General features: G+C 54.8%; 1 protein-coding gene across 1 annotated transcript; it reads left to right on the forward strand.

Moving 5' to 3' along the window:
* The first annotated feature begins 792 nt into the window (after window positions 1-792).
* On the forward strand, window positions 793-13,113 carry SLC43A1 (solute carrier family 43 member 1). The gene is made up of 14 exons (XM_019547202.1): window positions 793-977; window positions 1,915-2,119; window positions 3,251-3,306; window positions 3,575-3,651; window positions 6,545-6,637; window positions 6,839-6,972; window positions 7,201-7,379; window positions 8,369-8,515; window positions 8,830-8,859; window positions 9,395-9,530; window positions 9,666-9,807; window positions 9,909-9,982; window positions 10,402-10,525; window positions 11,490-13,113. The coding sequence occupies exons 1-14, from the start codon at window positions 800-802 to the stop codon at window positions 11,682-11,684; spliced, it is 1,770 nt and encodes a 589-aa protein (XP_019402747.1). The 5' UTR covers window positions 793-799; the 3' UTR covers window positions 11,685-13,113.
* Window positions 13,114-22,130: the final 9,017 nt, after the last annotated feature.

The following is a 22,130-nucleotide window of genomic DNA, read 5'->3' on the forward strand; positions in this document are numbered from 1 at the left end:
TGGATAACTTAGCCACTCCTGGACCCACCTACTCTGAGCCCTCCTCAGCCCCAGGCACTAGTGATTGTTAGTGCTCAGACACTGAGGCAATGGGGTACTTGGGGCAGGAGAGCCCTGCCTGGCCACTCCAGTGGGGAGAGATCACAAGGGGGCCCTGCAGCACCTGACCTTTGTTTGGAAGCAGGAGGGTGGCTGGGACCAAAGAGGAAAAGTGAGAGGGGTCATGTGGGATAGACGGGGACTGACATGAAGAGGGTAGAGCCAAAGTGACATTGGAGGGAGCTCACACATGGGTAGGGAGAGGGGTAAAATAAAGGAAGTATGTGCAGGAATGGAAGTGGAGGGGCTGAGAACAGCCAGGAGGGGAGGAAGAGGGTTTCACTGGCTAAAGAGCCAGTTTTGCTCTAACCGTATTGTGAGCCAGGGCCTTGGCAAGGGCTTCCCTTCCTCTGTTTTTGTAGGTGGGGGCCATGCACAGATGATGCTCTCCCTTCCAGTTGTGTCCAGTTCAGATCTCAACCTGCCCAGCTTTCCCCAAGGCTGCCAGGTTTGCAGCCTTGAAGGCTGTCCTTAGCTTTGCTTGGTGAAATGTGTTCTCTCCCACCCTGCGCACTTCCTAGGGCTAGGACTAGAGCTCTGCTTCTCGCTGGGAGGAGTCCCACCCTGGCCCTGCTTCCCTCACAGGCCTGCACTATTGCAGGGCTGTGGCACCCCAGCCCTCCCCCTGCTTCAGGGCAGTGCCTGGAGTGAGGGTGGGTGCTCGGTATCAGGGGCCTTCCTGAGGTGGTGATACAGTGCTATGTGTTGCCAGGCCATGTGCAGGATGGCGCCAACACTACAGCAGGCATATCACCGGCGTTGGTGGATGGCATGCACCGCTGTGCTAGAGAATCTCTTCTTTTCTGCCGTGCTGCTGGGCTGGGGCTCCTTGCTCATCATGCTCAAACATGAGGGCTTCTACTCCCACCTCTGCACAGGTGAGAGCCCCAGGCCCATGGGAAAGCTGGCAGTGCCCTGCCAGAGAAGGGCAGGGCTAACAAGAAAAGCAAGAAGAGCAACTGGGACAGGGAGGAGCTGGTTGCAGGGGTGGGGCTGAAGGGAACAGTGCTGGGGGACCCTGGCTGCACCCTCCTTGCACTGCATGTGACTCTCTGGTTCCCCCCTCCTTCAGGGAGGCTGGCATGGCTAGGGCCCTGCAAGCCATGCACCTCCCCAGAGCACCCAGGCTACTTTTGGCCTCTTCCTCCCTCATCCCAAGTGGGGCAGCCGGGAGCCTGCTGGGGAATGGGTATGTTTGTTAGAGCCCAAGCTGCATTACCCGGATTAAAGACAGACACACCAACAGAGGGAGGGGCAGACAGACAGTTCTGTGGGGTCAGAAAGTTTCTTCCTTTGCGTCATGAGTCTCCCTCTCCTTCCTTCCTGCCCCCCCCCCGCACATCAATTCAGGGCTGCTCTGGGGCATGTCCTCAGAAGGGACCCTGTGTATGGTGACTTGCCCCAAGGCAGATGAACTGACCCTATGGGTCTAGATGCAGGCCCATGAGGATGGGGATCAGGCCAAGCCCTTCCAACCAAGGGGATTGGGGGCTGGAGTCTTTTGCTCACCCACTACCCCTCTCAAGAGGCCCTTACCCCTTTTCTGATAGCACTTGCCTACCCTCCCAAAACCCTTTTGCCCCTTCAGGAGATTCCAGCGCAGCTGAGAGCCCCTTCTCCCCCTGCCCCATCCCAAAAACCTTCTTGCCCTCTGTTCCCTAGTGGGACCCCAGCCCTGCCATATACAGGTCCCATCCACCCCAGAATGTCACCCTCCCCAGCAGGCCCCCCCAGGGCTGGGGAAGTGCCATCTTGGAGAGGTGGTGGGAACAGTACCGTTTGGTGCTGGAGTGCATGACTGCAGGTCTCATGCAGATGAGAATGCCACCGAGGCCCACACCAACCTCAGCACAGGGCCCAGGGCCAGGCTGCTTGCCTTCCACTGGCCCAGCTGTGTGGAGCAGGAGGAGATGCTGAACCTGGGCTTCACCATTGGCTCCTTCCTGCTCAGTGCAGCCACCCTGCCACTGGGGGTACTCATGGACAAACTGGGCCCACGGCCCCTGCGTCTCCTTGGCAGGTATGGAGTGGGGGAGGGCAAAGCTGCTGGGTGGGGGGCAGGAATTGTTTGTGCCTGGGAGGGAGTGGGGTATAGAGCAGGTACCTGTGGGGGTGGGAGATCCCCTGGGTGCACGGCAGGATTTCCAAGACCCCCAGACACAACTAAAGTGGAATCTAAGTGCCCCCACTTACGGAGACCCTGTGGTCACTGGGGCTTCTGGAGCAGCTGGCTCAGGCACCTGCATTCTGCTCCCAGGATACCCATCTGACCTAGCTGAGGTCTGGGTGGAAACATCCCAAGTATGCTTCTTTGGGATGTACAGACCAGGCTTCTCTGTGCCTGAGCCTACTGGCTGATAGCAGGGGCCTTTGAGCCCTCCCAGCACTGACTGACAGCACTGGGGAAGGGATTACCTGCCTTGTGCCTAGTAGCCCAGTGCTTGGAGCAGTCACCCAGGGAGCAGGAAACCTGGGTTGTAGGTCCTGTCTGCCTGAGGGGACCCAACCCTCAACTTGCGCTTCCAAGAAAGTGCTCTGACCTCTTGGCCATGAGCTAGGCTAGACTGGGGCTCTCCCCTGCCCCTCCTGCTATAGATGGGCAGCTATGAGCTATGGGCCAGAACAGCAAGCAAGCAGGGGCCTTGCTCTGTGGCCCTGGGAAGGGGAGGTCAGGACTCTGCTTCTGCTTTGCCATTGTTTGTGCATTTTATGCAACGACCCAAGTCTCCCCTCATCCAAGGTAGGGCCCCTCCCTGAGCTACCCAGTCAGGCTCCCATTTGCTAGCTCTCTTTTTGTCCCCAGGCTCTTGCATTCTTAGCTGCCCCTAGCCGAACATCAGCAGGATGTTGAGCTGAGGCCTCAGCCAGCCTGTACCATAGCTTGGGGTGAGAGTGCTTCCCTTAGAGGTGGGAGATGAAGGTTTAAAGGCCCTCAGCCTGAGGAGATCTAGAGCTCAGGTCTCCTACTTCCTGGCTGGTGCACTCACTGCTGGGCTACTGGGCAGAAGGCAGGTGTCACCACCACCTGTGGGGGAGTTTCAGGCTGCTGGTCCCTGTCTTAGGAGCACCAAGCCCAGGGATGCAGAGAGATGCCCGGGTCTGAGGTAGGCCAGGGAGTCTCTGGGTGTCTGATTGTTCTGTGTCTCTGCAGCTCCAGCTTTGCTATCTCCTGTGCCCTGATGGCCCTGGCTGCCTACAACCCCCAAGGTGAGGTCAGGTGAATGCCCCACCCCTCCAGTGCCTACCAGCCCCTGCAGCCCTGGCCACCCACCCCTTCCCCTGCTACTGCTCAGCCACCTGGGTTGAAGTCTTCCTTCCCCATTCCTCACCTTACCTCCCTTTCCTGTGCCATTGGCTCTCCCAGGGAGACCACCTATGTGTATTGCCTCTGCCTCATTCAGCTATTACCTCCAGCTGTTTTCACCACGACCCGTACTGCCCATCCTCACCTCCCACTTTCCCATTCTCCCCCCAGTTCTTTCCCCACTGATTTTCCTGGGCCTCTCCCTGAATGGGTTCGGGGGTATCTGCCTGACCTTCACTTCCCTCACGGTGAGTGGTTTTTTGTGCCCTGGGGGGTTGGATGGCAGTGTGGCAGGAGGGTGGGTCTCTCCATGCCCTGGATTTGATGGTGGCATCCTCATCCCTGTCCTACCCTGCGCTAGTGATTTCCAGGCCCTGAGCCTGGTGGCAGAGTTCTGCCCCCATCCCTGCATGCAGTGACCCAGCGCTAGCAGGATATTGGGGGCAGAGGCCTGACATGGGCAGGACCTGGTCAGGCTGTTTAGAGCTAGTTTGTCCCTGCTGCAAAACAGAGGGATCAAGGTGGGGAGGGAGCACTTAACCCTTGGCATGCCGTAAGGGGCCAATCCAGACACATGACTCCCCTGTAACAGCCCAGGGCAGTTTAAGTCTGTGCACTAGAAGGAGAAGACCGGGATGTCTGCCTAGTCCAAGCTGGGGAAGGCCTGGCTTCTGTGGGATTTAACCTTTGCTGGCTTGGCCTTCTCTGCTCATTTCTCTGACCCCATGACTCCTTTTTGGACTCCCAATGGGCTTGCTTGTGTTTATCTGTCCAAGACAACCTGGGCAAAGGTGTAAAGAGAAGCTGCCATTGAGGTAGGGGGAGGGAGGGAGGGAGGTAGGCTGCACGTCACTGGGCTGTGGAGATTGGCCAAAGGTGGGTATGGGGGAGGTATAGGTCCCTCTTGCCTGAGTGGCACAGCCCCATCCCTGGGAGTTTGTGTGTGTAAGGAAGTGTTGTTCTGAGTGTGCTGGTGTGTGAGTGTCTTCTTTGGATGTGGAGTGTCAGCCTAGGGTTTTGGAGTAGGGGTGTCTCTGGAGCTTTGTGTGGGAAGAGGTCTTCTTCCTGGGTATCTTTATGTGTCTCTAGGCTGTACACCAAGTCCCTTTGCTCTGGGGGTTGGACTCTTTGTGTGTGTGTCTGTGTGGAGAGTCTCACGCATGTGTGATGGAGGGTGTTCTCTGTGCATGATTGCATATGCATATTTATGAGGAAATGGTGTGTTTGAGAGGGAGTTCTGTATATGTTGAGAGAGTCTGTTCTGCCGATGTGTGCGGTGGCAATCTTCTGCATGCGTGTATGTTTGCGGGAGCTGTGTGTCGAGTGAAGAAGTCTCTTTTGTGCATGTGGTGGGGGAGTGGAGTCTGCTTTGTGTGTGTGTACCTAGGGGAGGGATTGTGGGAGTATGTGGTAGGGGATGGTGAAGTCTCTACTGCATATATCAGCGCTTAGTCTTGCTGGGGGTGTGACTGTCTCTCCCTTCAGCATAATGCAGCATGGTCTCACCCTGGGAATGGGGGTGCCCCATCACCAGATATGCATTTCCCCATGGCCATGGCCCAGCCTGGGCACTTGCCCTGTGCCCAGCTGAAAGCTGCTTTTTTCCTTTCCATGGCTTGTGCTGCTTTGGGTGCTGCACTGGCATGGTCAGTGCCTGTGGACCCTGCATGGTCCTGTTTGCATGGCTGGGCAGTGGCCTGCATTGCAAAACCCCTTACGGGAGGGACCTTTTGCTAGGTGCTTAGGTCTGGACACTGACTTCAGAGCTGGGGCAGGGGGTGCACCTGTGGGTGCTTCTGCCCTGGGCACATGGCAAAGAGGGCAGTTGACAGGGGTGACATTTCCATGGGGGTAGAGGGGGTGGTCTGAGGGGCTAGTCCTCAGTGACTCCTCAGAGCAGGCTGGGCCAGGCCAGTCTGTATGGTATTCCTGGCAGGGATGTCATGCGGTGGTCACATCCAGTGGGAGGCGCATGGGCATGTGTGCGGCTGGCTCCCTGTGGGGGTGGAGGGATGGGTGTGTAGGACTGCATGCGTGTCACAGACTGTGCTGGGCTCCAAAAGGGGACTTGCGCCAGAGCAGTGGGTGACCTTGGCATTGAGATTGGTACACCCCTTGGAGCCTGGGGCTGGGAAGGGAGCAGGGGCCATAGCACAGGGCTGGGGGCTCAGGGAGGGGAGAGCTGTGCTGGGCCTGCAGAGCAGGTGTGGGAGGGGGCAGGGCTAGGTTCACCTCTGAGGAGGTGATTTCTCCTTCTAGTGCACAAGGGGTTACAGGGCACCCAGGCAGCCCTCCCCCTGCCTATGATGCAGGCTAGGGCAGCCAACAGGAAGACAGGGGGGGTGCCACACCCCTACTGGTCTCCCTGCCAGGGCAGGTGCTGATTCTGGCTGTGCACCAGTGCTGCAGTGTTTGTTTACTAAGCCAAGGTGCCCTGCAGGGGGGATCACAGGGGGAAGGGAGCTGGCTTTGCTTCTCCCACACAGCAGACCACTCCACAACTAGTGTGGTCATCATAGAGGATGTTTCGGTTTTCTGCTACTGTGTCTTCTATTGCTATGAAACCCCACACCTTTATGTCCTCTATTTTTGTAGAGAAAAATAGAGGACATAAAGGTCTCTAGTTTCATATCAATAGAGGACAGAGGATACCTAGACTGTACTCTGTGATGACCACCCTATCCACAACACTGCCTGACTGCTGGGGGGGCGGCGGTCCCTGCCATGATTGTCTTCCCCCCATACTACCCTCACACTTTGGCCCTGGCTCTGCTCAGTGCTGGGATCCTGGGGAGATGCTAGGTTTCAGCTGCGGTCCTTCCTCCACCCCATACACTGCTCCACAGGGGGACTATGACTCTGGTTTTATGGAAGAGCGGCTGGCGTGGGGCAGATGAAAGCCCAGATCTGCCCCCACTGCTCTGTTACTGCCCTAATGGGACCCATGCTGTATTCAGGACACCTCCTCTGGGCAGAAGGAGACATGGGTCTGCACCTCTCCCCCCTCTCAAAAGTGCTTCCTTCCTAGGACCCTGCTCCAAAGCATCCCCTCCCCCCTGGGTGACTACCTTCCCCCATCTGTCCCCCTGCTGGGTCTTCTCCTCTCCCGCAGCACTACCCTAACCTCTACATCCTCCCCAGCTGCCCAATATGTTTGGGAACCTGCGCTCCACCTTCATGGCTCTCATGATCGGCTCCTATGCCTCCTCAGCTGTCACCTTCCCTGGAGTCAAGGTACAGAGCAGTGAGATGGGGGGAGGGGACACAGGGTCAGATCCTACCCACAACTCCTACACCCCAGGCAGCTGATGGAGGGGTCAGAAAGCCCTCCCTGCAGGGGCAGGGCTGGGCCAGGCAAACAGGGTCCAGGATGCCAGCCAGCCCCACCCAGTTGGCTGTGCCCATGCCCCTGACCTCCTGCTCTGCCCCCTACAGCTGATTTATGATGTGGACATCTCCTTCATTTCCATCATGCTGACCTGGGCAGGCCTGGCCTGTCTCATCTTCCTCAACTGCTTCCTCAACTGGCCCAAGGAGTCCTTCCCAGCACCTGAGGAGGCCAGCTACACGTGCGTGAGCGCAAGGGGTGCTGTGGGGAGCAGGGCAGAAGTACTGGCTATGTGGAAGGTCTCCATACTCTAGTCCCAGGCTCTCCCAACAGGGATCAATGTCCCCAGTGGGGAGGAGGGTGCTGTGGAGTGGCCATGGTTGGTGTCCCCAGTGCGGGTGACGGGTTGTGGGTGGGCTGAGATGGGTGGAGGCATTAGCTGTGTTCACCCCACCCTGCCCCCAAACAGGAAGAAAATCAAGCTGAGTGGGCTGGCGCTGGACCACAAGGTGACTGGTGACCGCTTCTACACCCATGTCACCACTGTGGGGCACCGCCTCAGCCAGAAGGCGGCACCACTGCAGGAGGGCAAGGCACTGTGTCCCTCCATGCAGGACCTGTGCCATGGGGACACGGCATCTACTGAACGTAAGTGCCTGGCTGGACCTCTGGGAGACACAGCATCAGGGCTGGGTGGATCAGGGCATCTCTGGTTGAGGTGCCCTGCAGCAGTGATACCACGGCATCCACAGCATCCAGTGCAGCTCCTGCTGGTTTCTGTGCACCCAGGGCAGGTTTTGAGTAGCAGGGTGTGTGGGGAGGGACACTCCCCAGCTGGGTGTGTGGGTCAGTGTCCCACAGTGGGCATGATGGGTGCAGAGTGTCCAGGCAGCCTAGGCCAGCAATGGAGGGCAGTGTGGGGGGCTTTGGGTGTCCAGAGTGCCACTAGACGGTATGCAGGAACAGGATGGGGGGGTGCAGGTGTCTGGGGTGCAATGTGTCAGGGTCCCCCCTGTTGGGATGGGGTATAAGGGGTGCTGGGTTTCCCTGGGGAAATGGGGTATAGGGGAGAGGTGTCTGTACCCATGCTTGTTTGAGGAACGTCAGCCCCTAGGCTGCAGGGTGGGAGAGTGCAGCAGTGTGTCGAGGGCAGGGGTGGGGAGTGTCCCATGTCAGCTGTAGCACCTGCTTCAGCAGCTGCACCCTGCAAGCCCAGGTACCTCTTGCATCAGTCTGGCTGCCGGGGCTGGTGGGCTCTGTTTGGGCTCTGGCTCCACCTGCTGGTAGGTGTCTGAAGCTGCACTTCCCATGGGATGGGCCGACAATTCCTGGGCTGGATCATGCTGCCCTTTCCCCAGGAGGTCTTGACCCACAGGAGGAGCTGAGCTATTTGGGGAGCCAGGGCCAGCCCATGGACACCCCCAGGGGTCCTGTCTTTGACCCTCCTGTACTATAACCCAACACACTGCACTCCTTTCTCAGCACTGGGACAGAACTCATGAGTCCAGCTCAGCTGGAGTAGTGAGCTCCCACAGACAGGAAGAAGTGGGGGTGAAGGGAGTCATCCCATGGGGTGGAACTGGGGCATCTGGGGGCAGGGGCAGATACCGTGTCAACAGCTCCCCTCTCTGCTATAGGCTCAGTCCCCTTCCGCCGCAGCGTCTGTTCCCCCATCTTCCTGTGGAGCCTGATCACCATGGGCATGACCCAGCTGCGCATCATCTTCTACATGGCCGCCATGAGCAAGATGCTAGAGTTCCAGGTCACCAGTGGGAGCGAAGATGGTGAGAGTATGACCTGGGTGGTGGTGGGGAAGTGTGTGTGGTGGGGGCCTGGGACTTGTGGGTAAGGAGTTATTGGGGCATTTGAGAAGATAGGTGGGGGGTTGCTGGAGAGGCTGTGGAGGGCTCCTGCATCCTATGTTACTTTTGGGGGTAGGGGCTTGGGTGTGTTTGGGGAAAGGGCTCACCTCACTCCAGTGTGTACAGAGACACAGGGATCTTAATCTTGGGTGGGTGTTGGGGGTGGGGGTCAGGTGGCAGCAGGGGAGGGACCCTCCACTTACCCTGTGTCTCTCTTCTGGATGCTGCGGTGTCAGAAAAGCTGCAGGAGGAGGCGGCGCGCATAGGTAGGACCCCTGGGGTGAGCATGGAATGGGGGGAGGGGTCTGCACCCTGTACTTCTGGGCTGCTGGCTCCCCCTTGAGGGGGCAGGACAGGTGGTTATGTGAGCAGCCTTGGGGGAGCCCCTGGCCCAGCACAGAGCCTTTGAGAGATGAGACGGTTGTACCCATCTGGGGGAGGGGCTGAAGTAGGGTCTCCCCTGTGGGGTGGTGGACAGGCTGTCCCCCTTTGCACTGTGTTGGCAGGAAAAGTGTCTCCTTGTGGGGTGGATCCAGCCCTGGGGAAGTGAGGCCTGGGCACAGGATTCCACTGTGGGGCAGGATGAGGCACCAGCCTTCCTCCCTTGTGCTGTAGGTGGAGTCTGCATGTAGGCTCACCCCAGTGGGATGGGGTATGAATTTGGGAATACCCATATGGGCAGCGCTGTCTGTAGTGGGCAGAGCTGTCTCCATCTGGGCAGAGTGGGGTATGCCTCCTCTACCATGGGGCAGGCCCTGGTGTAGGGGGTCTCACGCTCTCCCTGCTTTCCCTTCTGAGCAGTAAACATCTACTCCTCCATCTTTGGGGTCATGCAGTTGCTCTGCCTCTTCACCTGCCCCTTCATTGGCTATGTGATGGACTGGCGCATAAAGGACTGTGTGGACAGCCCGCTGGGCTCCGGGGACAGAGCATCAGGGTAAGAACACATGCATGTACCTGTATGTGGGTACCCTGGTGCTGGGCATGGGTCTCACTGGGTGGTCCTGGCCATTGTGCCTTGGGTGCACAGCCTCTGCAAGCTATAGATTGACATATTCCCTGCTGTTCACAGAGCTGGGCTGGAAAAGCCAGGGGCCAAGCCCCGGTACTGTAAGGTGCAGAAGCTCACCAATGCCATTCGTGCTTTCACTTTCACCAACATACTACTTGTGGGCTTCGGTGTCACCTGTCTCATTGAAAATCTGCCTTTGCAGGTAACTCCTGTCATGCTCCCCATGCCTCCCCCTGCTTGCAGCCATGCCCCTGGTCTGCCCTTCTGCCCCTCCACATACTCTGACCCATCCTCTCCCCACAGTTCCTGACCTTTGTGCTGCACACCATGGTGCGAGGGTTCTTCCACTCCGCCTGCGGGGGCCTCTATGCTGCTGTGTGAGCTGTTCTGCACCCCCTACCCATGCCCAGTCCCCGTCCCCCATTGCACCTAGCATCTGGTTCTGGGGCCTGCCCTGTATGTAGGGGGCACTGCTGTCCCCTTCCTTCCCCCACCCAAGTGGGGTAGGCCATGGAAGTTGGGGTGGGAAGCTTCATTGGGCAGGACTGATGGTCACATGGGAAGGAAAGGGGACAGAATCAGCTTCCTCCTCCCAGCCCCGTAGCAGTCCTTATCCCAGTTTTTCTTCCCTCACCTCTGGATACTTTCACGTATTCACTCCCCCACGCAAACATTCATGTGCAGGATTGGAGGGGGTCACTGAAATCAGGTGAGGGGTGTTTCTAGGGCTCACACACGGGGCGAGACAGTGCCCATTGTGCAGAGCCCTCACTAACTGCTTGGCCTTTGGTGACAGGTATCCATCCAATCACTTTGGCACCCTGACGGGCCTGCAGTCACTCATCAGTGCCGTTTTTGCCTTGCTCCAGCAGCCACTGTTCATGGCCATGGTGGGGCCACTGCAAGGCAACCCCTTCTGGGTAAGCCAGGGGCTGGAGCTGGGCACCTCCTGGGACCCCCTATACCCCATGTACTCCTCACGTTCCCTGCTGGAGGAGACTTCACACACATACCTGGACCCACACATGTATACTTCCTCACAAGCAGTTGCACCCCCCCCCACATTTATATGGATTCCCTCTTTACATAATCACACACGTACACACAATCCTGTGCATCCCCAGCATCCACACACTCATTCATCTCACGCACTCACATCTGCTCCCCCAACATAAACATGTTTACGCACCCCCTGACACGCACTCATTTACACATGTGCACCCTGTGGAAATGTCACGTGGAGATGTACAGTGCCTTTGGGGAGTTTTGCTTGGCCCAGACACCTTTCCTAGTGGGAGCAGGGACTAGGACAGGGTGGGGGTGGGTCATCACCTCATGGCCTTAGCCCCAGTGGGGCAGGTGCTTTGCAGAGACCCCAGAATTTGCCCTGGGAGTGGCACCCAGTTGATTGATTACTTTGCACTGGAGAGGATCATGTTCAGTACCAGGGGCAGGGTGTGTGGTTTGTACTGGATTGCCCCCAGCCTCACCCACCTGCTCATGGTTTACTGGGAGAAGCAACAGGATGGCTTAGGTGTAGAGGTGGAGGAATGGCTGGACTGGGGTGGCGAAGGGCTTTCTCCCCATCACTCTTCCCCCTCGCCCCAGTTTCCAGTGAACATGGCTGCCTGCCTGCCATCCAGCTCCAACTGGCAGCTTTGCCAGCCAGGCCACATAACTTGGGAGGGGTTGGCTCTGCTGGGAAGGAGAACATGGCTGCTGCGCTGGCCCCTTTCCCAGCATGCTGTGCACATCAAACAGGGGTGGGGAACAAACATATTTTGGTGGTTGAATCACCGAGTGGGTAGCTCAGCTGCAAGATGAAATCATTGCTTTCCTTACCCCCCTCCAAAATCCCTCCCACATGTCTTTCCCACTCCTCAGGTCAATTTAAGCCTCCTCATCTTCTCACTCCTGGGCTTCCTGCTCCCTTGCTACCTTTGCTACTTCCGCCGGACCCTGCTCTGTGACCAGGCTGCTCCAGGAGGCCCCACAGACCAGGCCGAAGGGGCTCAAGTGAAGCTCCAGGACAGCGTGGCCACCAATGGCAAGCTGAGCGCTGACGACACTGCCGCATAGTCCGAGGAAAGGGGATTGGGGGGGGGGAGCGTGGGTGACAGCAAACAAAATGCCAGATCCGCTCATCAACCGATTGCCAAGCAGATGGGATGAGACACCCAGAGCAGGAAAAAGAAACACTTGTAGGTTTCTGTACACGGGAGCCATGGAAATAGTCAGGCTGCGTCAGATTTCTAACCATTTATATATATATATAGAGAGAGAGAGAGAGAGAGAGATCTATATATTTTTGCAGGGTACTTTAAAAAGCTCCGTGGCCTTAAATAGCTAACCAAAGAATGGGGTGAGCCTGTGAACCCCAATGCAGAGGATGCCTCGCTTATGAAGTTCTCCACATTGGAAAGGGGCTCTGATCTGGATGTTAATCATATTGATGATAACCTGTAACACTTACCAGGAGTTGACTGCAAGGTGCTGGGTAAGAATTGTGATTACCCCATGTTGCAGATGGAGAAACTTTCTTCCTAGCCAAAATCTGAGGTGGGATAAAGTTCATTTCCGTCATTTATGCCCCAAAGTGCTGTCATTGACACTTACTCCTTGCTAAACATCACTTCTTAGCTGACTGAGGTATCAATGATTTTTTTCACTTCAAAAAGGGACAAGGCAGGCCACATTTGTCAGGCAGCACAGGGTTGTCCATAAAGTTTCCTCTTCTAGGTTACCATGTGCTTCCTCACAGGCAGGTGTTGATAAAGGTCTCTCTTTTCTTTAGAAGTACAATGACATCCTCTGTCTGGGGTGTCAGTAAAGTTTCCTTTTCTTGTAGGTCATGTTATGCTAACAGTGAGGTGTCACTAAAGTTCCCTTTCTTTTAGGAACCCCACAACATCCTGCCTGCCTGGATTGTTGATCAAGTGCCGTCTCTTCCCCCTCATTTTTCTTAAGCCACCTCTCTAGAACAGGGCTACCACTGCCACTGGGATGGGCCTCAGTATGCCTCTAGAGCATGGACATATTTTTCATGTGTTTCACTTGGTTGGGATAAAGAAACAAATTCCCACATTCAGAGCTATCACTTGGTAAGGGTAGACCAGATCTGATAATGGGTCAATGGGTTCTGAGCTCCCCTAGGGCTTCCTGAGAGGGGCGAAAGGGAAGGACTGAAGGTCTAGCCAAGTGAGTCATAATTCAGGTTAGTCTTAACTCTCCTTTTGGAGAACAGTGTCACCAGCATCCATGACAACTGTCTACCTTCCAGTAACACTGTGACAGGCGAGTCCCTGCCTGTTTTTGCAGTATTGTTACCCTATGGTAGCCAGAAATGAGATTGGCTAGGCAATGGTGGGAATGGGTTGATGACCCCCTCCCCTTCTCTGTAAGCTCCCCTGTCTGTCCCGGCCAGAATCACTAGTGCTCCTCAGCCTGTGAGGGATTTAATTTATTGTTCTGCTTGTAGATTTCACAGGAAATAAAAGGGCAAACATGAGGCTTGGTTCTGACTGTACTTTGGAAAAGCTGTTGTTTCACTCCACAACATGTCATACTTCACTGGGGACTTCCCAAAATCCAAAGCAGGGCCCCTCAAAAGAGATTATTAAAAAAATTCTGGGGTCAGAAGGAAAAGATGGAAACTAGCCAATAAACAGGGACCAAGGGACAGAGCTGAGGAGATTTTTTTTTTTTTTGCTTGAAACATTTTGTCAGAAAAAACTGCGACATAGAAACATTTCATAAATGAATCGCTCCTTTATTATTTTTGCCAAATTGTCACATTGGAGAGGGGAAAAAATAGGAGAGAAAAGTTGAAACATTTTGTTTTGACATTTGTGAAATGCAGTGTTTTGATTTTTTTACATGCGAGATGATTTGTGTTTTGAAATTTCCTTCCATTTTATATTTTCTTTAAAAAAAATTTAAAAGCTTGACTAGGAAATGCTTCATTTGACCCAAAATAATTTCTGTTTTACTAAAAAATGTGAAAAACAATTACATTTTGGGCAGATCAGAATCCAGCTTGCTTTGCTTTATCCTTTGGAATTACCAGTGAACCCAACATCTATTCTTTGTCTACATCTGCTGGCAAGTACGTTGCAACCACCCCTTTTCACTGTGGCAGAAATTAGCTTCTACACAAGGTCCCCTATTGACTCCATGGAAGGTCTGAAGGAGGAGAGGTGCAGTGAGGGAGCTGGAGGGATCGAGCAGGTAGGTTGGCTGGTCAAGTTGATGTTGAAGCAAAGGGCTCCAAAGGGAATGGAGTGGGTAGTGATCTGTCAAAGGAAAGTCAGTGCTAGACATGTAGATGGGTACCCCCTGGAAGGGAAGATGTGCATTACAGGTCTCTTGATTCCCTTAGGAGGTGGGCTTGTATCTCAGGCACAAAGAGTTGCAAATGGGATCATGATGCCTATGTTACCTCTTTGTGCGGCTTCATCTGAGTGCTAGGTGCAGTACCGGGCACCCCAACTTCACAGTGAGGTGGCAGAATGAGTTCATAGAGGCACTGGCAGGTCCAAGTGGGGCACTGCAGCGCAGGGCTTGACTGGCAGGTGCCCCCCTTGGTAATGGGAACAGGTTGTTCTCATGCTTTAGGGAGGCACAACCAGCTCTGACCTACAGCCCCTGAGGACCAGGACCTTAGGATTGTTGCTCATTGGTTGTTATCTAGATTAGATGGACAGCTGTCTTCATCCAAGGTACAGCTTGTGATGGTGTGTCAGGACAAAGCAGACCTGGCTGTAGGATATTGGTTACATTCCTTCTGCTGCCTCCAGCAAGGACGTGCTATCTGCTGGCAGACAGTGCCAGTCCAGTCAGTGGCACCAGGGGGCACTGGGCCCTGGTACAGTTTTCCAGGGCTACTGTGCTGCTGTCAGCTCTGCCTGCCAGAGGATGCTTACATTTGGGTGGGTGGGTTTTTAATAGGGAAAGACTATTCATCCCAATGTCCCAGCAAGCTGATCCTGCTAGTACTTTCATTCCAGCTTCCCTCAGTTTCTGGTAAAGAGTCATTTGAGCACAACCACGTCCTGCACTTCTCAATTGCTATGTGAGGGGGTGGCATTAACAGCAGCTGCTGTGCTCCTCTCCTGAAGTAGCTGCATTTCAGTGCCAGGGCAAGCAGCCTTGCAGGGCTGACAGGCCTTGTATAAAGGTTGGCTGTGCTCCTGCTAGTGCCCTGTTTCTGCTGGGATAAGGGATCTGTGTCCCCTGATCTAGCACAGCCTAGCACCATCCCTGAAGCTTTACACCTGGCATTGTGGCCCTCATGGGGTGTACCAGGTGTAGCCATCTACCTCTGTGGGACTGGGTTCAGTGACCCAGCAGATCCTTTTCAGTCCTGCATTCCCAAGACCAGCAGACCCAGCTCGGCAGGGCTGGATTAGTATGACAGAAGAGAAGGGGCAATATACAGTATTAGCCTGTCCACATACAGGGCGGAGGGAAGGGATGTCTCTGGACCCCTCAAACTTTTCTACATATTGGATCTCGGCCATTAGATGCAAATGCACCTGTGGTTGGGTAGCAGGGTGTTTGGGTCAGCATTTATTCTTTGGGGAGGGAGGTTTTTATGTGTACATGCATGCACACACATAGAGTGGATTGAAGAGAAATACACATGAGGCAGATCACACTTGGGTAGCAGAGGTGGTGTGCGTACACTCTCTTTCTCTCTCTCTCTCTCCAAACTGTGGTCCTATCCCATCAGGCCAGGGGAGCTGAGAACAGAGGGAGGTGGAAATTAATGAAGCCTTTCGCTTGAGGAAATTGCCTGATGCTTTAACTGAAACAAATTTTGGCAAGGCAAATGGGCAAGTGAACAGCCAGGCCAGGGATTGCCCCACCCTGCAGCCATGGGGGGAGATCTTCCTCTCACACCTGGGACCAAATCCTTGTGCAAGTGCAGAACAGAAAAGGTAGGGGTAGTCTGCTAGCAGAGGGCTGAAGGGCAGGGCAGGAGGGGAGGCTGAGAGCTTAGAGGTGACATGCAGCACCAGATGAAAGCACTGGGTTGGCTGGGGAAATCCCTGGCTCTAGTGCTGCCCTGCTGGGGGATCTTGAGCAAGGCACATTACCTCTCAGTGCCTCAGTTTCCCCAGTTAAAGTATGGGAAACTTGCAGTAGGCCACAGGCAGGCCTGGATTTCTAATCTACTGTGCTAAGTAGCTACATTTCCCAGCTCACAGATTGCTTACTCAAGAAAAGTGTCAGGAAGTTGCCTTTCCCATGTCCTGCCTGCTTCCTGCTGGCAGAGCATAAGGTGTAATTAATTCCCTGTGAGGGCCCCCAGGTGCACTACGGCTCCATATGAAGGGGGAGGGAAAGAAAAAGGGGGGCAATAATTCCAGCTGAGTGTCTGAAAGTGAATCTAGCCCATAAGTTTCTGCATCCCACTGCGGGGGCAAAGCTCCCCTGTGGGGTGCTGAGTGGCAAAGACTCTCCAAAGAGACTGCCACATAGCAAGGCAATGGCAAAAATAGGAATAGTATTGAGAAGTCCTGGCTCCCAGACCCCCTGTTCCAGCTCACCAGATCCTTCTCTTCTCTGCAAACTGTGACACAACTTGGGAGTCCTGGCTTCCAGCTCCTTCCCACTCTGCCCCACCCAGCCCAGCAGATTGGACTTCCTAGCCAAATTACTAGTCTAAATATGTAGCAACACTACTGTCCCAGGTGGACACCTATACTTCACAGCACCTTTTCTAGCTGGCCCACATGGACTTAAGTACAAGGGTGGTAGGAAGCCCAGGACCACCACCGGGTGAAGGCTTGGAAGGGCAGCTCCCACAATTTTATCAAGTCTGTCAGTGTGTGATGATGCAACAGTGCTGGGGAACCTAGCAGGCAGAGACTGGGGACCCTTTACCACTGTTTCTGCATCAGCCAAAAGAACAGGCAGAGGGGTTTGTCTTGGGGGGCGGGGAGTAGGAGATACCTCTGAATAAACCCCCCTTATACTCACAGATATCCCAGAGAGCTGAGGTCATGCCAGCCTACTTGTGGAAAAGTGTCTGCTCTTATCAGCACATGACATGTGTCACATGGCCCCTATCATTGCTGCCCTGCACACTTGTACAGGACTGTTTTGGAGCTAGGCAGAGGCCGGGTCAGGCGTATCTATCACAGGCATGACAGGCCAGGAGGTGACCCTCCCCACCCCCACATCCTTATCACACACCTCACTGGGGCAGGCCAGGGAACAGCACGGAGAGAAGAGGGATACATATGTATGCGTGTTCACTGGGCTAGGGATAGAGATGAGGTGTGAGTGTGTGTATCAGAGGGCAGACACTCATGCTGAGGGACAGCACTGCTTAGTGCTGCTGGCAGAGCTCCCCCTACAACCCCTAGCCTTCCAGCTGGGAACCCCGCTCAGGGAGTGATTGGCCACCCTATCCATTTCTAGCAGTGCCTTACCAATGATGTTTGGTGCCTGGGGCAAAGCCTGCAGTGGCAGCCCACCCTAGCCCCTCGCACAGATCTGGGGGGGTGGGGTATATGCCCCCCCGCCATGCTTGCCCAGGTGTGCATGCAGCAGCCTTCCCCTGTTCCTGTGCTCTCCCCCTCCCCCAATGAGCTGCTTGCAACTCCATCCCATGTCCCATCCTGGCTGGGCAGTGCTTGTTGGCAACCCCTAGCTTTGGCACCCAGGGTGGTTGCCCCCCTCTCTCATTTGGACCCAGGCATTTCCTGTTCATGTTTCTGCTCAGTTTCACTGGGCAGTGACCATAGATTCCTTGGCTATGTTGGGAGGCCAGTTGGTGCTGGCCACAGTTTTCTCCTTAGTGACCCTTCAGGACCCTCATTGTCAACCTGTAACCTTCACTCTCCTCCATTTTATTATTTGTTGATTCCAGTAATCACTTGTTATGCACTCTGTAATTGAGGGAGGCTTATAGTTTCCTAGTGGGCTTAGGCCCACTGCTTCTTTTGCACAGCAAATAGTCCTGGCCATGTTCCCAGGCTGGGTTGGAGCAGGAATATCAGCAAGCATATGTATAGTTATGCACAATTATGCAAATATATGCAAAATATCATAAATTAGATTTTTGTTTTCAAAGATTGGCAGGGGGGGCAGTGTAAAGAGAGAGACAGAGGGAGAAAGAGAGAGAGAGTGAGTATGTCCCTCTAGGTACTATCTAAACCAGCATTTCTCAACCCGTGGGCCACAACCCAAAAGTGGGTTGTAGGAGCATATGAAAGGGTCGTGAACAAACTTAAAAAATGGATCAACAAACTTTAAAAATGGATTCTCCTTTAAAGGAGAAAAACATGAGAAACCATGGCTTTTCCCTTGCAGGCTGTCAGAAATCCAGCCCGCAAGAGAAAAGCCACAATTCCCCATGTTTTTCTCCTTTAAAGGAGAATCCATTTTTAAAGTTTGTTTGTGACCCTTTCATATATTCACAGGGAACAGCGGATTGGGAGTGAGGGACATTGTGTCGACCATCAATGTTTACAAATGGGTCTTGGTACAAAAAGTTGAGACCCACTTATTTGGACCACAAAAGCTCAGGTCTGCCCATCTCAGTGGTGCCACTGGGGTGCTGTTGCTCAAGTGGCTATTACATCTGCTGGCTTCCCCCTCCCAAAACAATTTCTGCAGCCCTGGTGCCTCCTTGCCTCTCTCTCAGCTGTGCCTTGACCCTCCCCTCAGCCCATGCTTTGCACACACCCATTGCCATATCTGTGCACAACACATCCTGCTGTGGGAGCCCCACAAGTATTACTGCATCGCAGCCCAGCATGGTACCCCCAGGCTTAGGAGAAAGGGGGTAGGAGGTGCCAGCTTAGTGCTGAGAGTCAATTCTGATGGTGGACAATAGCTACAACTTGCCTCCAGATTGCCTTTCTTCTTTGGAAACACAATGCTGTAAAGGAGCTGACCTGCATTTTGCATTTTGGCTTCTATTCTGTGCAGGAAAGGACACAAACACCAACAGACTTTCCCTATGCCTGAAAAAGGGTATTTGTGCCCAAAAGCTTGCAAAGAACAAATTTTCCAAACATTTAGTTGGTCTAACAAAAGGTATCTACCCAACAAATTGTATATGTAAAGGAACTGAAGGATCAAGTTCTAGGTCTTCTGAAAGTCAGTGTGCCCAGAGAGCCCATTCTATGCGGTAGTCATCCAATTCCAAATCTTCCCCAGGGTGCTTGTCTATAGGGCCTACTCTGGGGCTCAGGGATCCAGATGTCCCAGGAGCAGAGAGCAGAAGAGGTCAGGGAGGAGAAGCAATGGTTTTTGCCTCTCCTGTACCTCATCCCCAAATCCATTGAGAGAGAGCTTGCTCAGTGCTCTTTAACTCTTCTCTACCCAGTAGGCAGCGGTGCAGTGGGGCTCAAGCCCAGCAAGTGGCACTGCAGTGTCATGCCCAGGTTGGCTATAGGCCCATAGTAGGGTATGGGTGTGTGGGGTGGGGAAGTCTCACACGCACCAACTCATGTGATCCCAGGTGGCAGTGCAGGGTGCTGGGCCCCACCCTGTGGGTGAGACACCCCTGCCCTACACCGTGCCCCCACTACAGCCTCAACTGGGTGTAAAACAATGGGCCTGGGAAATCGCCAGAGCCTCTCTCAGCTGCTCGCACTCAGCCAAGCCCTCTCCTCTTCTCTACGAAACTTGGCCTCCTTCTCAGCCCATGTTAATCCCCCTCCCCCAAATAATCCACCCCAGGGAGATTATCAGAAGCTGCTCTGAGCTTCTTGTAATCCAGAGAGGCGGGGGGAGGCACTCAGCCCATTTTAGCCAGGAAAAGGGAAGAATTTAGGGGCTCCCAGCATCTTGGCCTGAGTGTGGAGGAACCCTGTACCTCACAGTTTCTCTCCAGGCACTGCCCCCCACTCCAGGACAGGGAGCCTGGCCTGAGGTCTCCATATGCAGGACCCCAGCTTGCTTCCTGAGCACTGTGCCCCACCACAGAGCATGGATGAGGCCTTGAGGCTGGGGTCCCCTTAGGCACCAGGCCCAGCAGCCCTGGGCATCCAAAGCAGAGATGGCAGGGGAGTGGGGGATTCATATGGATGTGGCAGAGATAAATATCCTCTACCCCTGCCAGGCCAGGCCAGGTTAGGGCAGTGCTGGGCTCAGGGGGACAGACTAGACCTGGAAGTGGGTTTCTCCACAGCAAAATGCCCCCAGGTCCCCTGACCTGCCTCCCAAAGCCTGTGATGGGGGGGGGTAGGGGGAGAGGGTTGATGTGGGAGGTGTGGGGGAAGAGGCCGCTGAAGTTGGTGAGGGGCATCTCCCCCCACCCTGCCCTGAAGCTGGAACGGGGGGAGGAGGGGAGGAGCAGCTGCTTTTTGCTTTGGAGAGGGGTGGAAGTGGGCACAGCAGAGGACAGGGGAGAAGATAGATGTAAGTTGGGGGGGAGGCTAGTACACGACCCAGAGAGGCCTGGGGAGGGTGGCCAGGAGCATGGAGATGTGGGGTCTGCAAATTGCCATGCTCCCCAAGCCTTTGCAGCACTTTTCAATGCCCAGCCTCAGGCCTCAGGCTACAGTACAGAGGAGGGACCCCTCTAGGTTTGTGGCAGGAAAGGGTTAGCACCAGCCCTGTGCTAGAGTGGGAGGTTCCCACTTAGTCAGAACTGCCAATTCCTGTAACTGGGGGGAGAAGGTGCTAACTGGGGTGGGAGGGGTGTGGAGATGGGAGGGGTGGGGAGAGGGGGGGTTGCAGCAGGCTGGGGAAAAGGGCGGTGCTGGGGTGGGGCCAAGTGACCAGGGAGAGAGAGAGAGAGAAAGCGTGTGCGTGTGTATACCTTTGTGTGTGTGTATGTGTGGGAGGGGGTTGCTGTTGATGCACACGCACTCAGGGTGTGCTATGTGTGTGCATACGTGCAAGATGCACACATTTTCACCTGTCCATGGTGTGCCTCTTTGAACACACACTGAGTGCTTTGTGTGCACACCCATGTGCAGGTATTTGTGTGTGTGTGTGCACACACGTGCAGGTGTTCGTGTGTAGATATGGACATATGAACAATTGTCTTTGGAGTATCAGCTACTCCACAGTAAGTTCCCATGTATATGCTTTTATCCCATGATAGATAGAAGCTAAACCAGGGTTTTGTCTCCTTCCTTGGCTAAACAGGTGTGGCTTTCCCATCACCTGTGTTGTACACAGGTGATTACCACAGAGCAGCTGATATGCTGTACAGCCCTGCCCCTTTGCCTACTTCCATATCCTCTTCCTAGGCTTGTGTGCAAAGTATACTCCAGAAGCTTACTCGAAGTCTTGACTGGTGTCCTCAAGGTGAGTGTACCTGGTGCTGTATATGTGCACAGCTGAGCATCTGTCTTCTGAGTGTGCACTCCGGCCATCGCCAGGTTCCTTGCCTCTCAGGTAGCAGGAAGGGGGAGGGCTCACACACACACATGCATGTGTGCTCACATGCACATGCACACACACATATACACAGGTGCTCTCACACGTGCACGTACACACACACACACACACACACACACACACACACACACACACACACACACACACACACACACACACACACACACACAGTTCTGGGCTGCTTAGCCAGCACCCTCCAGGCTGGGGTTGGGGAGTGAGAAGACATCACTCCTCCACACATACCCCGTAATTGGCTGCTGGAGCTCAACTCAAGCCTTCTTGGTGCGAGGAAGCCAAGCTTCAGACTCCAGAGCCAGGAGTCCTGGGATGTCGGCAGGTTCAACCTGCAGAGGGAAATAACTTGGTGGATCTGGTAGGAGGGGAATGCAAGGCAGGAATGTGAGCAACACAGCAAAGCTGCTGGAGTGTACAGAGAATCTGGGACTGTCATTTGCAGGGGGGTGGTCATGGGGAGGAGGGTTGCTCCATATGCTCCAATGGGGGTTGACTCCCCTGCCATAGGGCCTGCCTACCTCCCCTCTAACATCTCCTCCCTTCCACCTCATCCTGCCTCCCCTCCACACCCTCTCCTAGCTGCCCCTCAGGCCTGTGCCTTTGTTGCTTCATGGTGGGGGAGTCCCATCTCTAAGCCAACTCCCCCCTCAGCTTCCCCCAACACAGAAAGAGCTACCTTGGCTCCCAGCCCCAAGTAGGGGTTGCATGGGATGGAGAGAGGGGGCCAGAGCTCTGTCCCTGCCTAGAGGGGCTGGCAGGGTTAGTGCCTTCCTGGGTGTGGGCAGCTGGCTGGGTGTGCAGATCAGGGCAGGATGATGGAGGAGGTGGTCCTAGGGAGTAGAAAGCTCTGAGCTGGGGAGTGCAGGTCATCCTGGGACTGGGCCATGTCCACGCCAGTCAGTTCTCTGCAGCCCCTGCCAGAGTTGGGTTAGCTGGGTGGGGATGGGACTGCATGGCCCCAGGCTGCCCAGATTTCACACCTGATTTCATCCAGTAAGGGGGTGCCCTGGTTGGGTGGGTAGAGGGGTGGCACTCAGGGACAGGGGTGTGTGGCCCTGGGTGCAGGTACCAGCTGCAGGTCCAATGGGGGATGGGGAGGGACATGCCAAGGTGAGCATTGCCTCTTGGGTTTCAGAAGGT

Source organism: Crocodylus porosus, unplaced genomic scaffold (genome assembly GCF_001723895.1).
Source record: "Crocodylus porosus isolate Cpor-Errol unplaced genomic scaffold, CroPor_comp1, whole genome shotgun sequence".
In the NCBI taxonomy this organism is placed as follows: Eukaryota; Metazoa; Chordata; order Crocodylia; family Crocodylidae; genus Crocodylus; species Crocodylus porosus.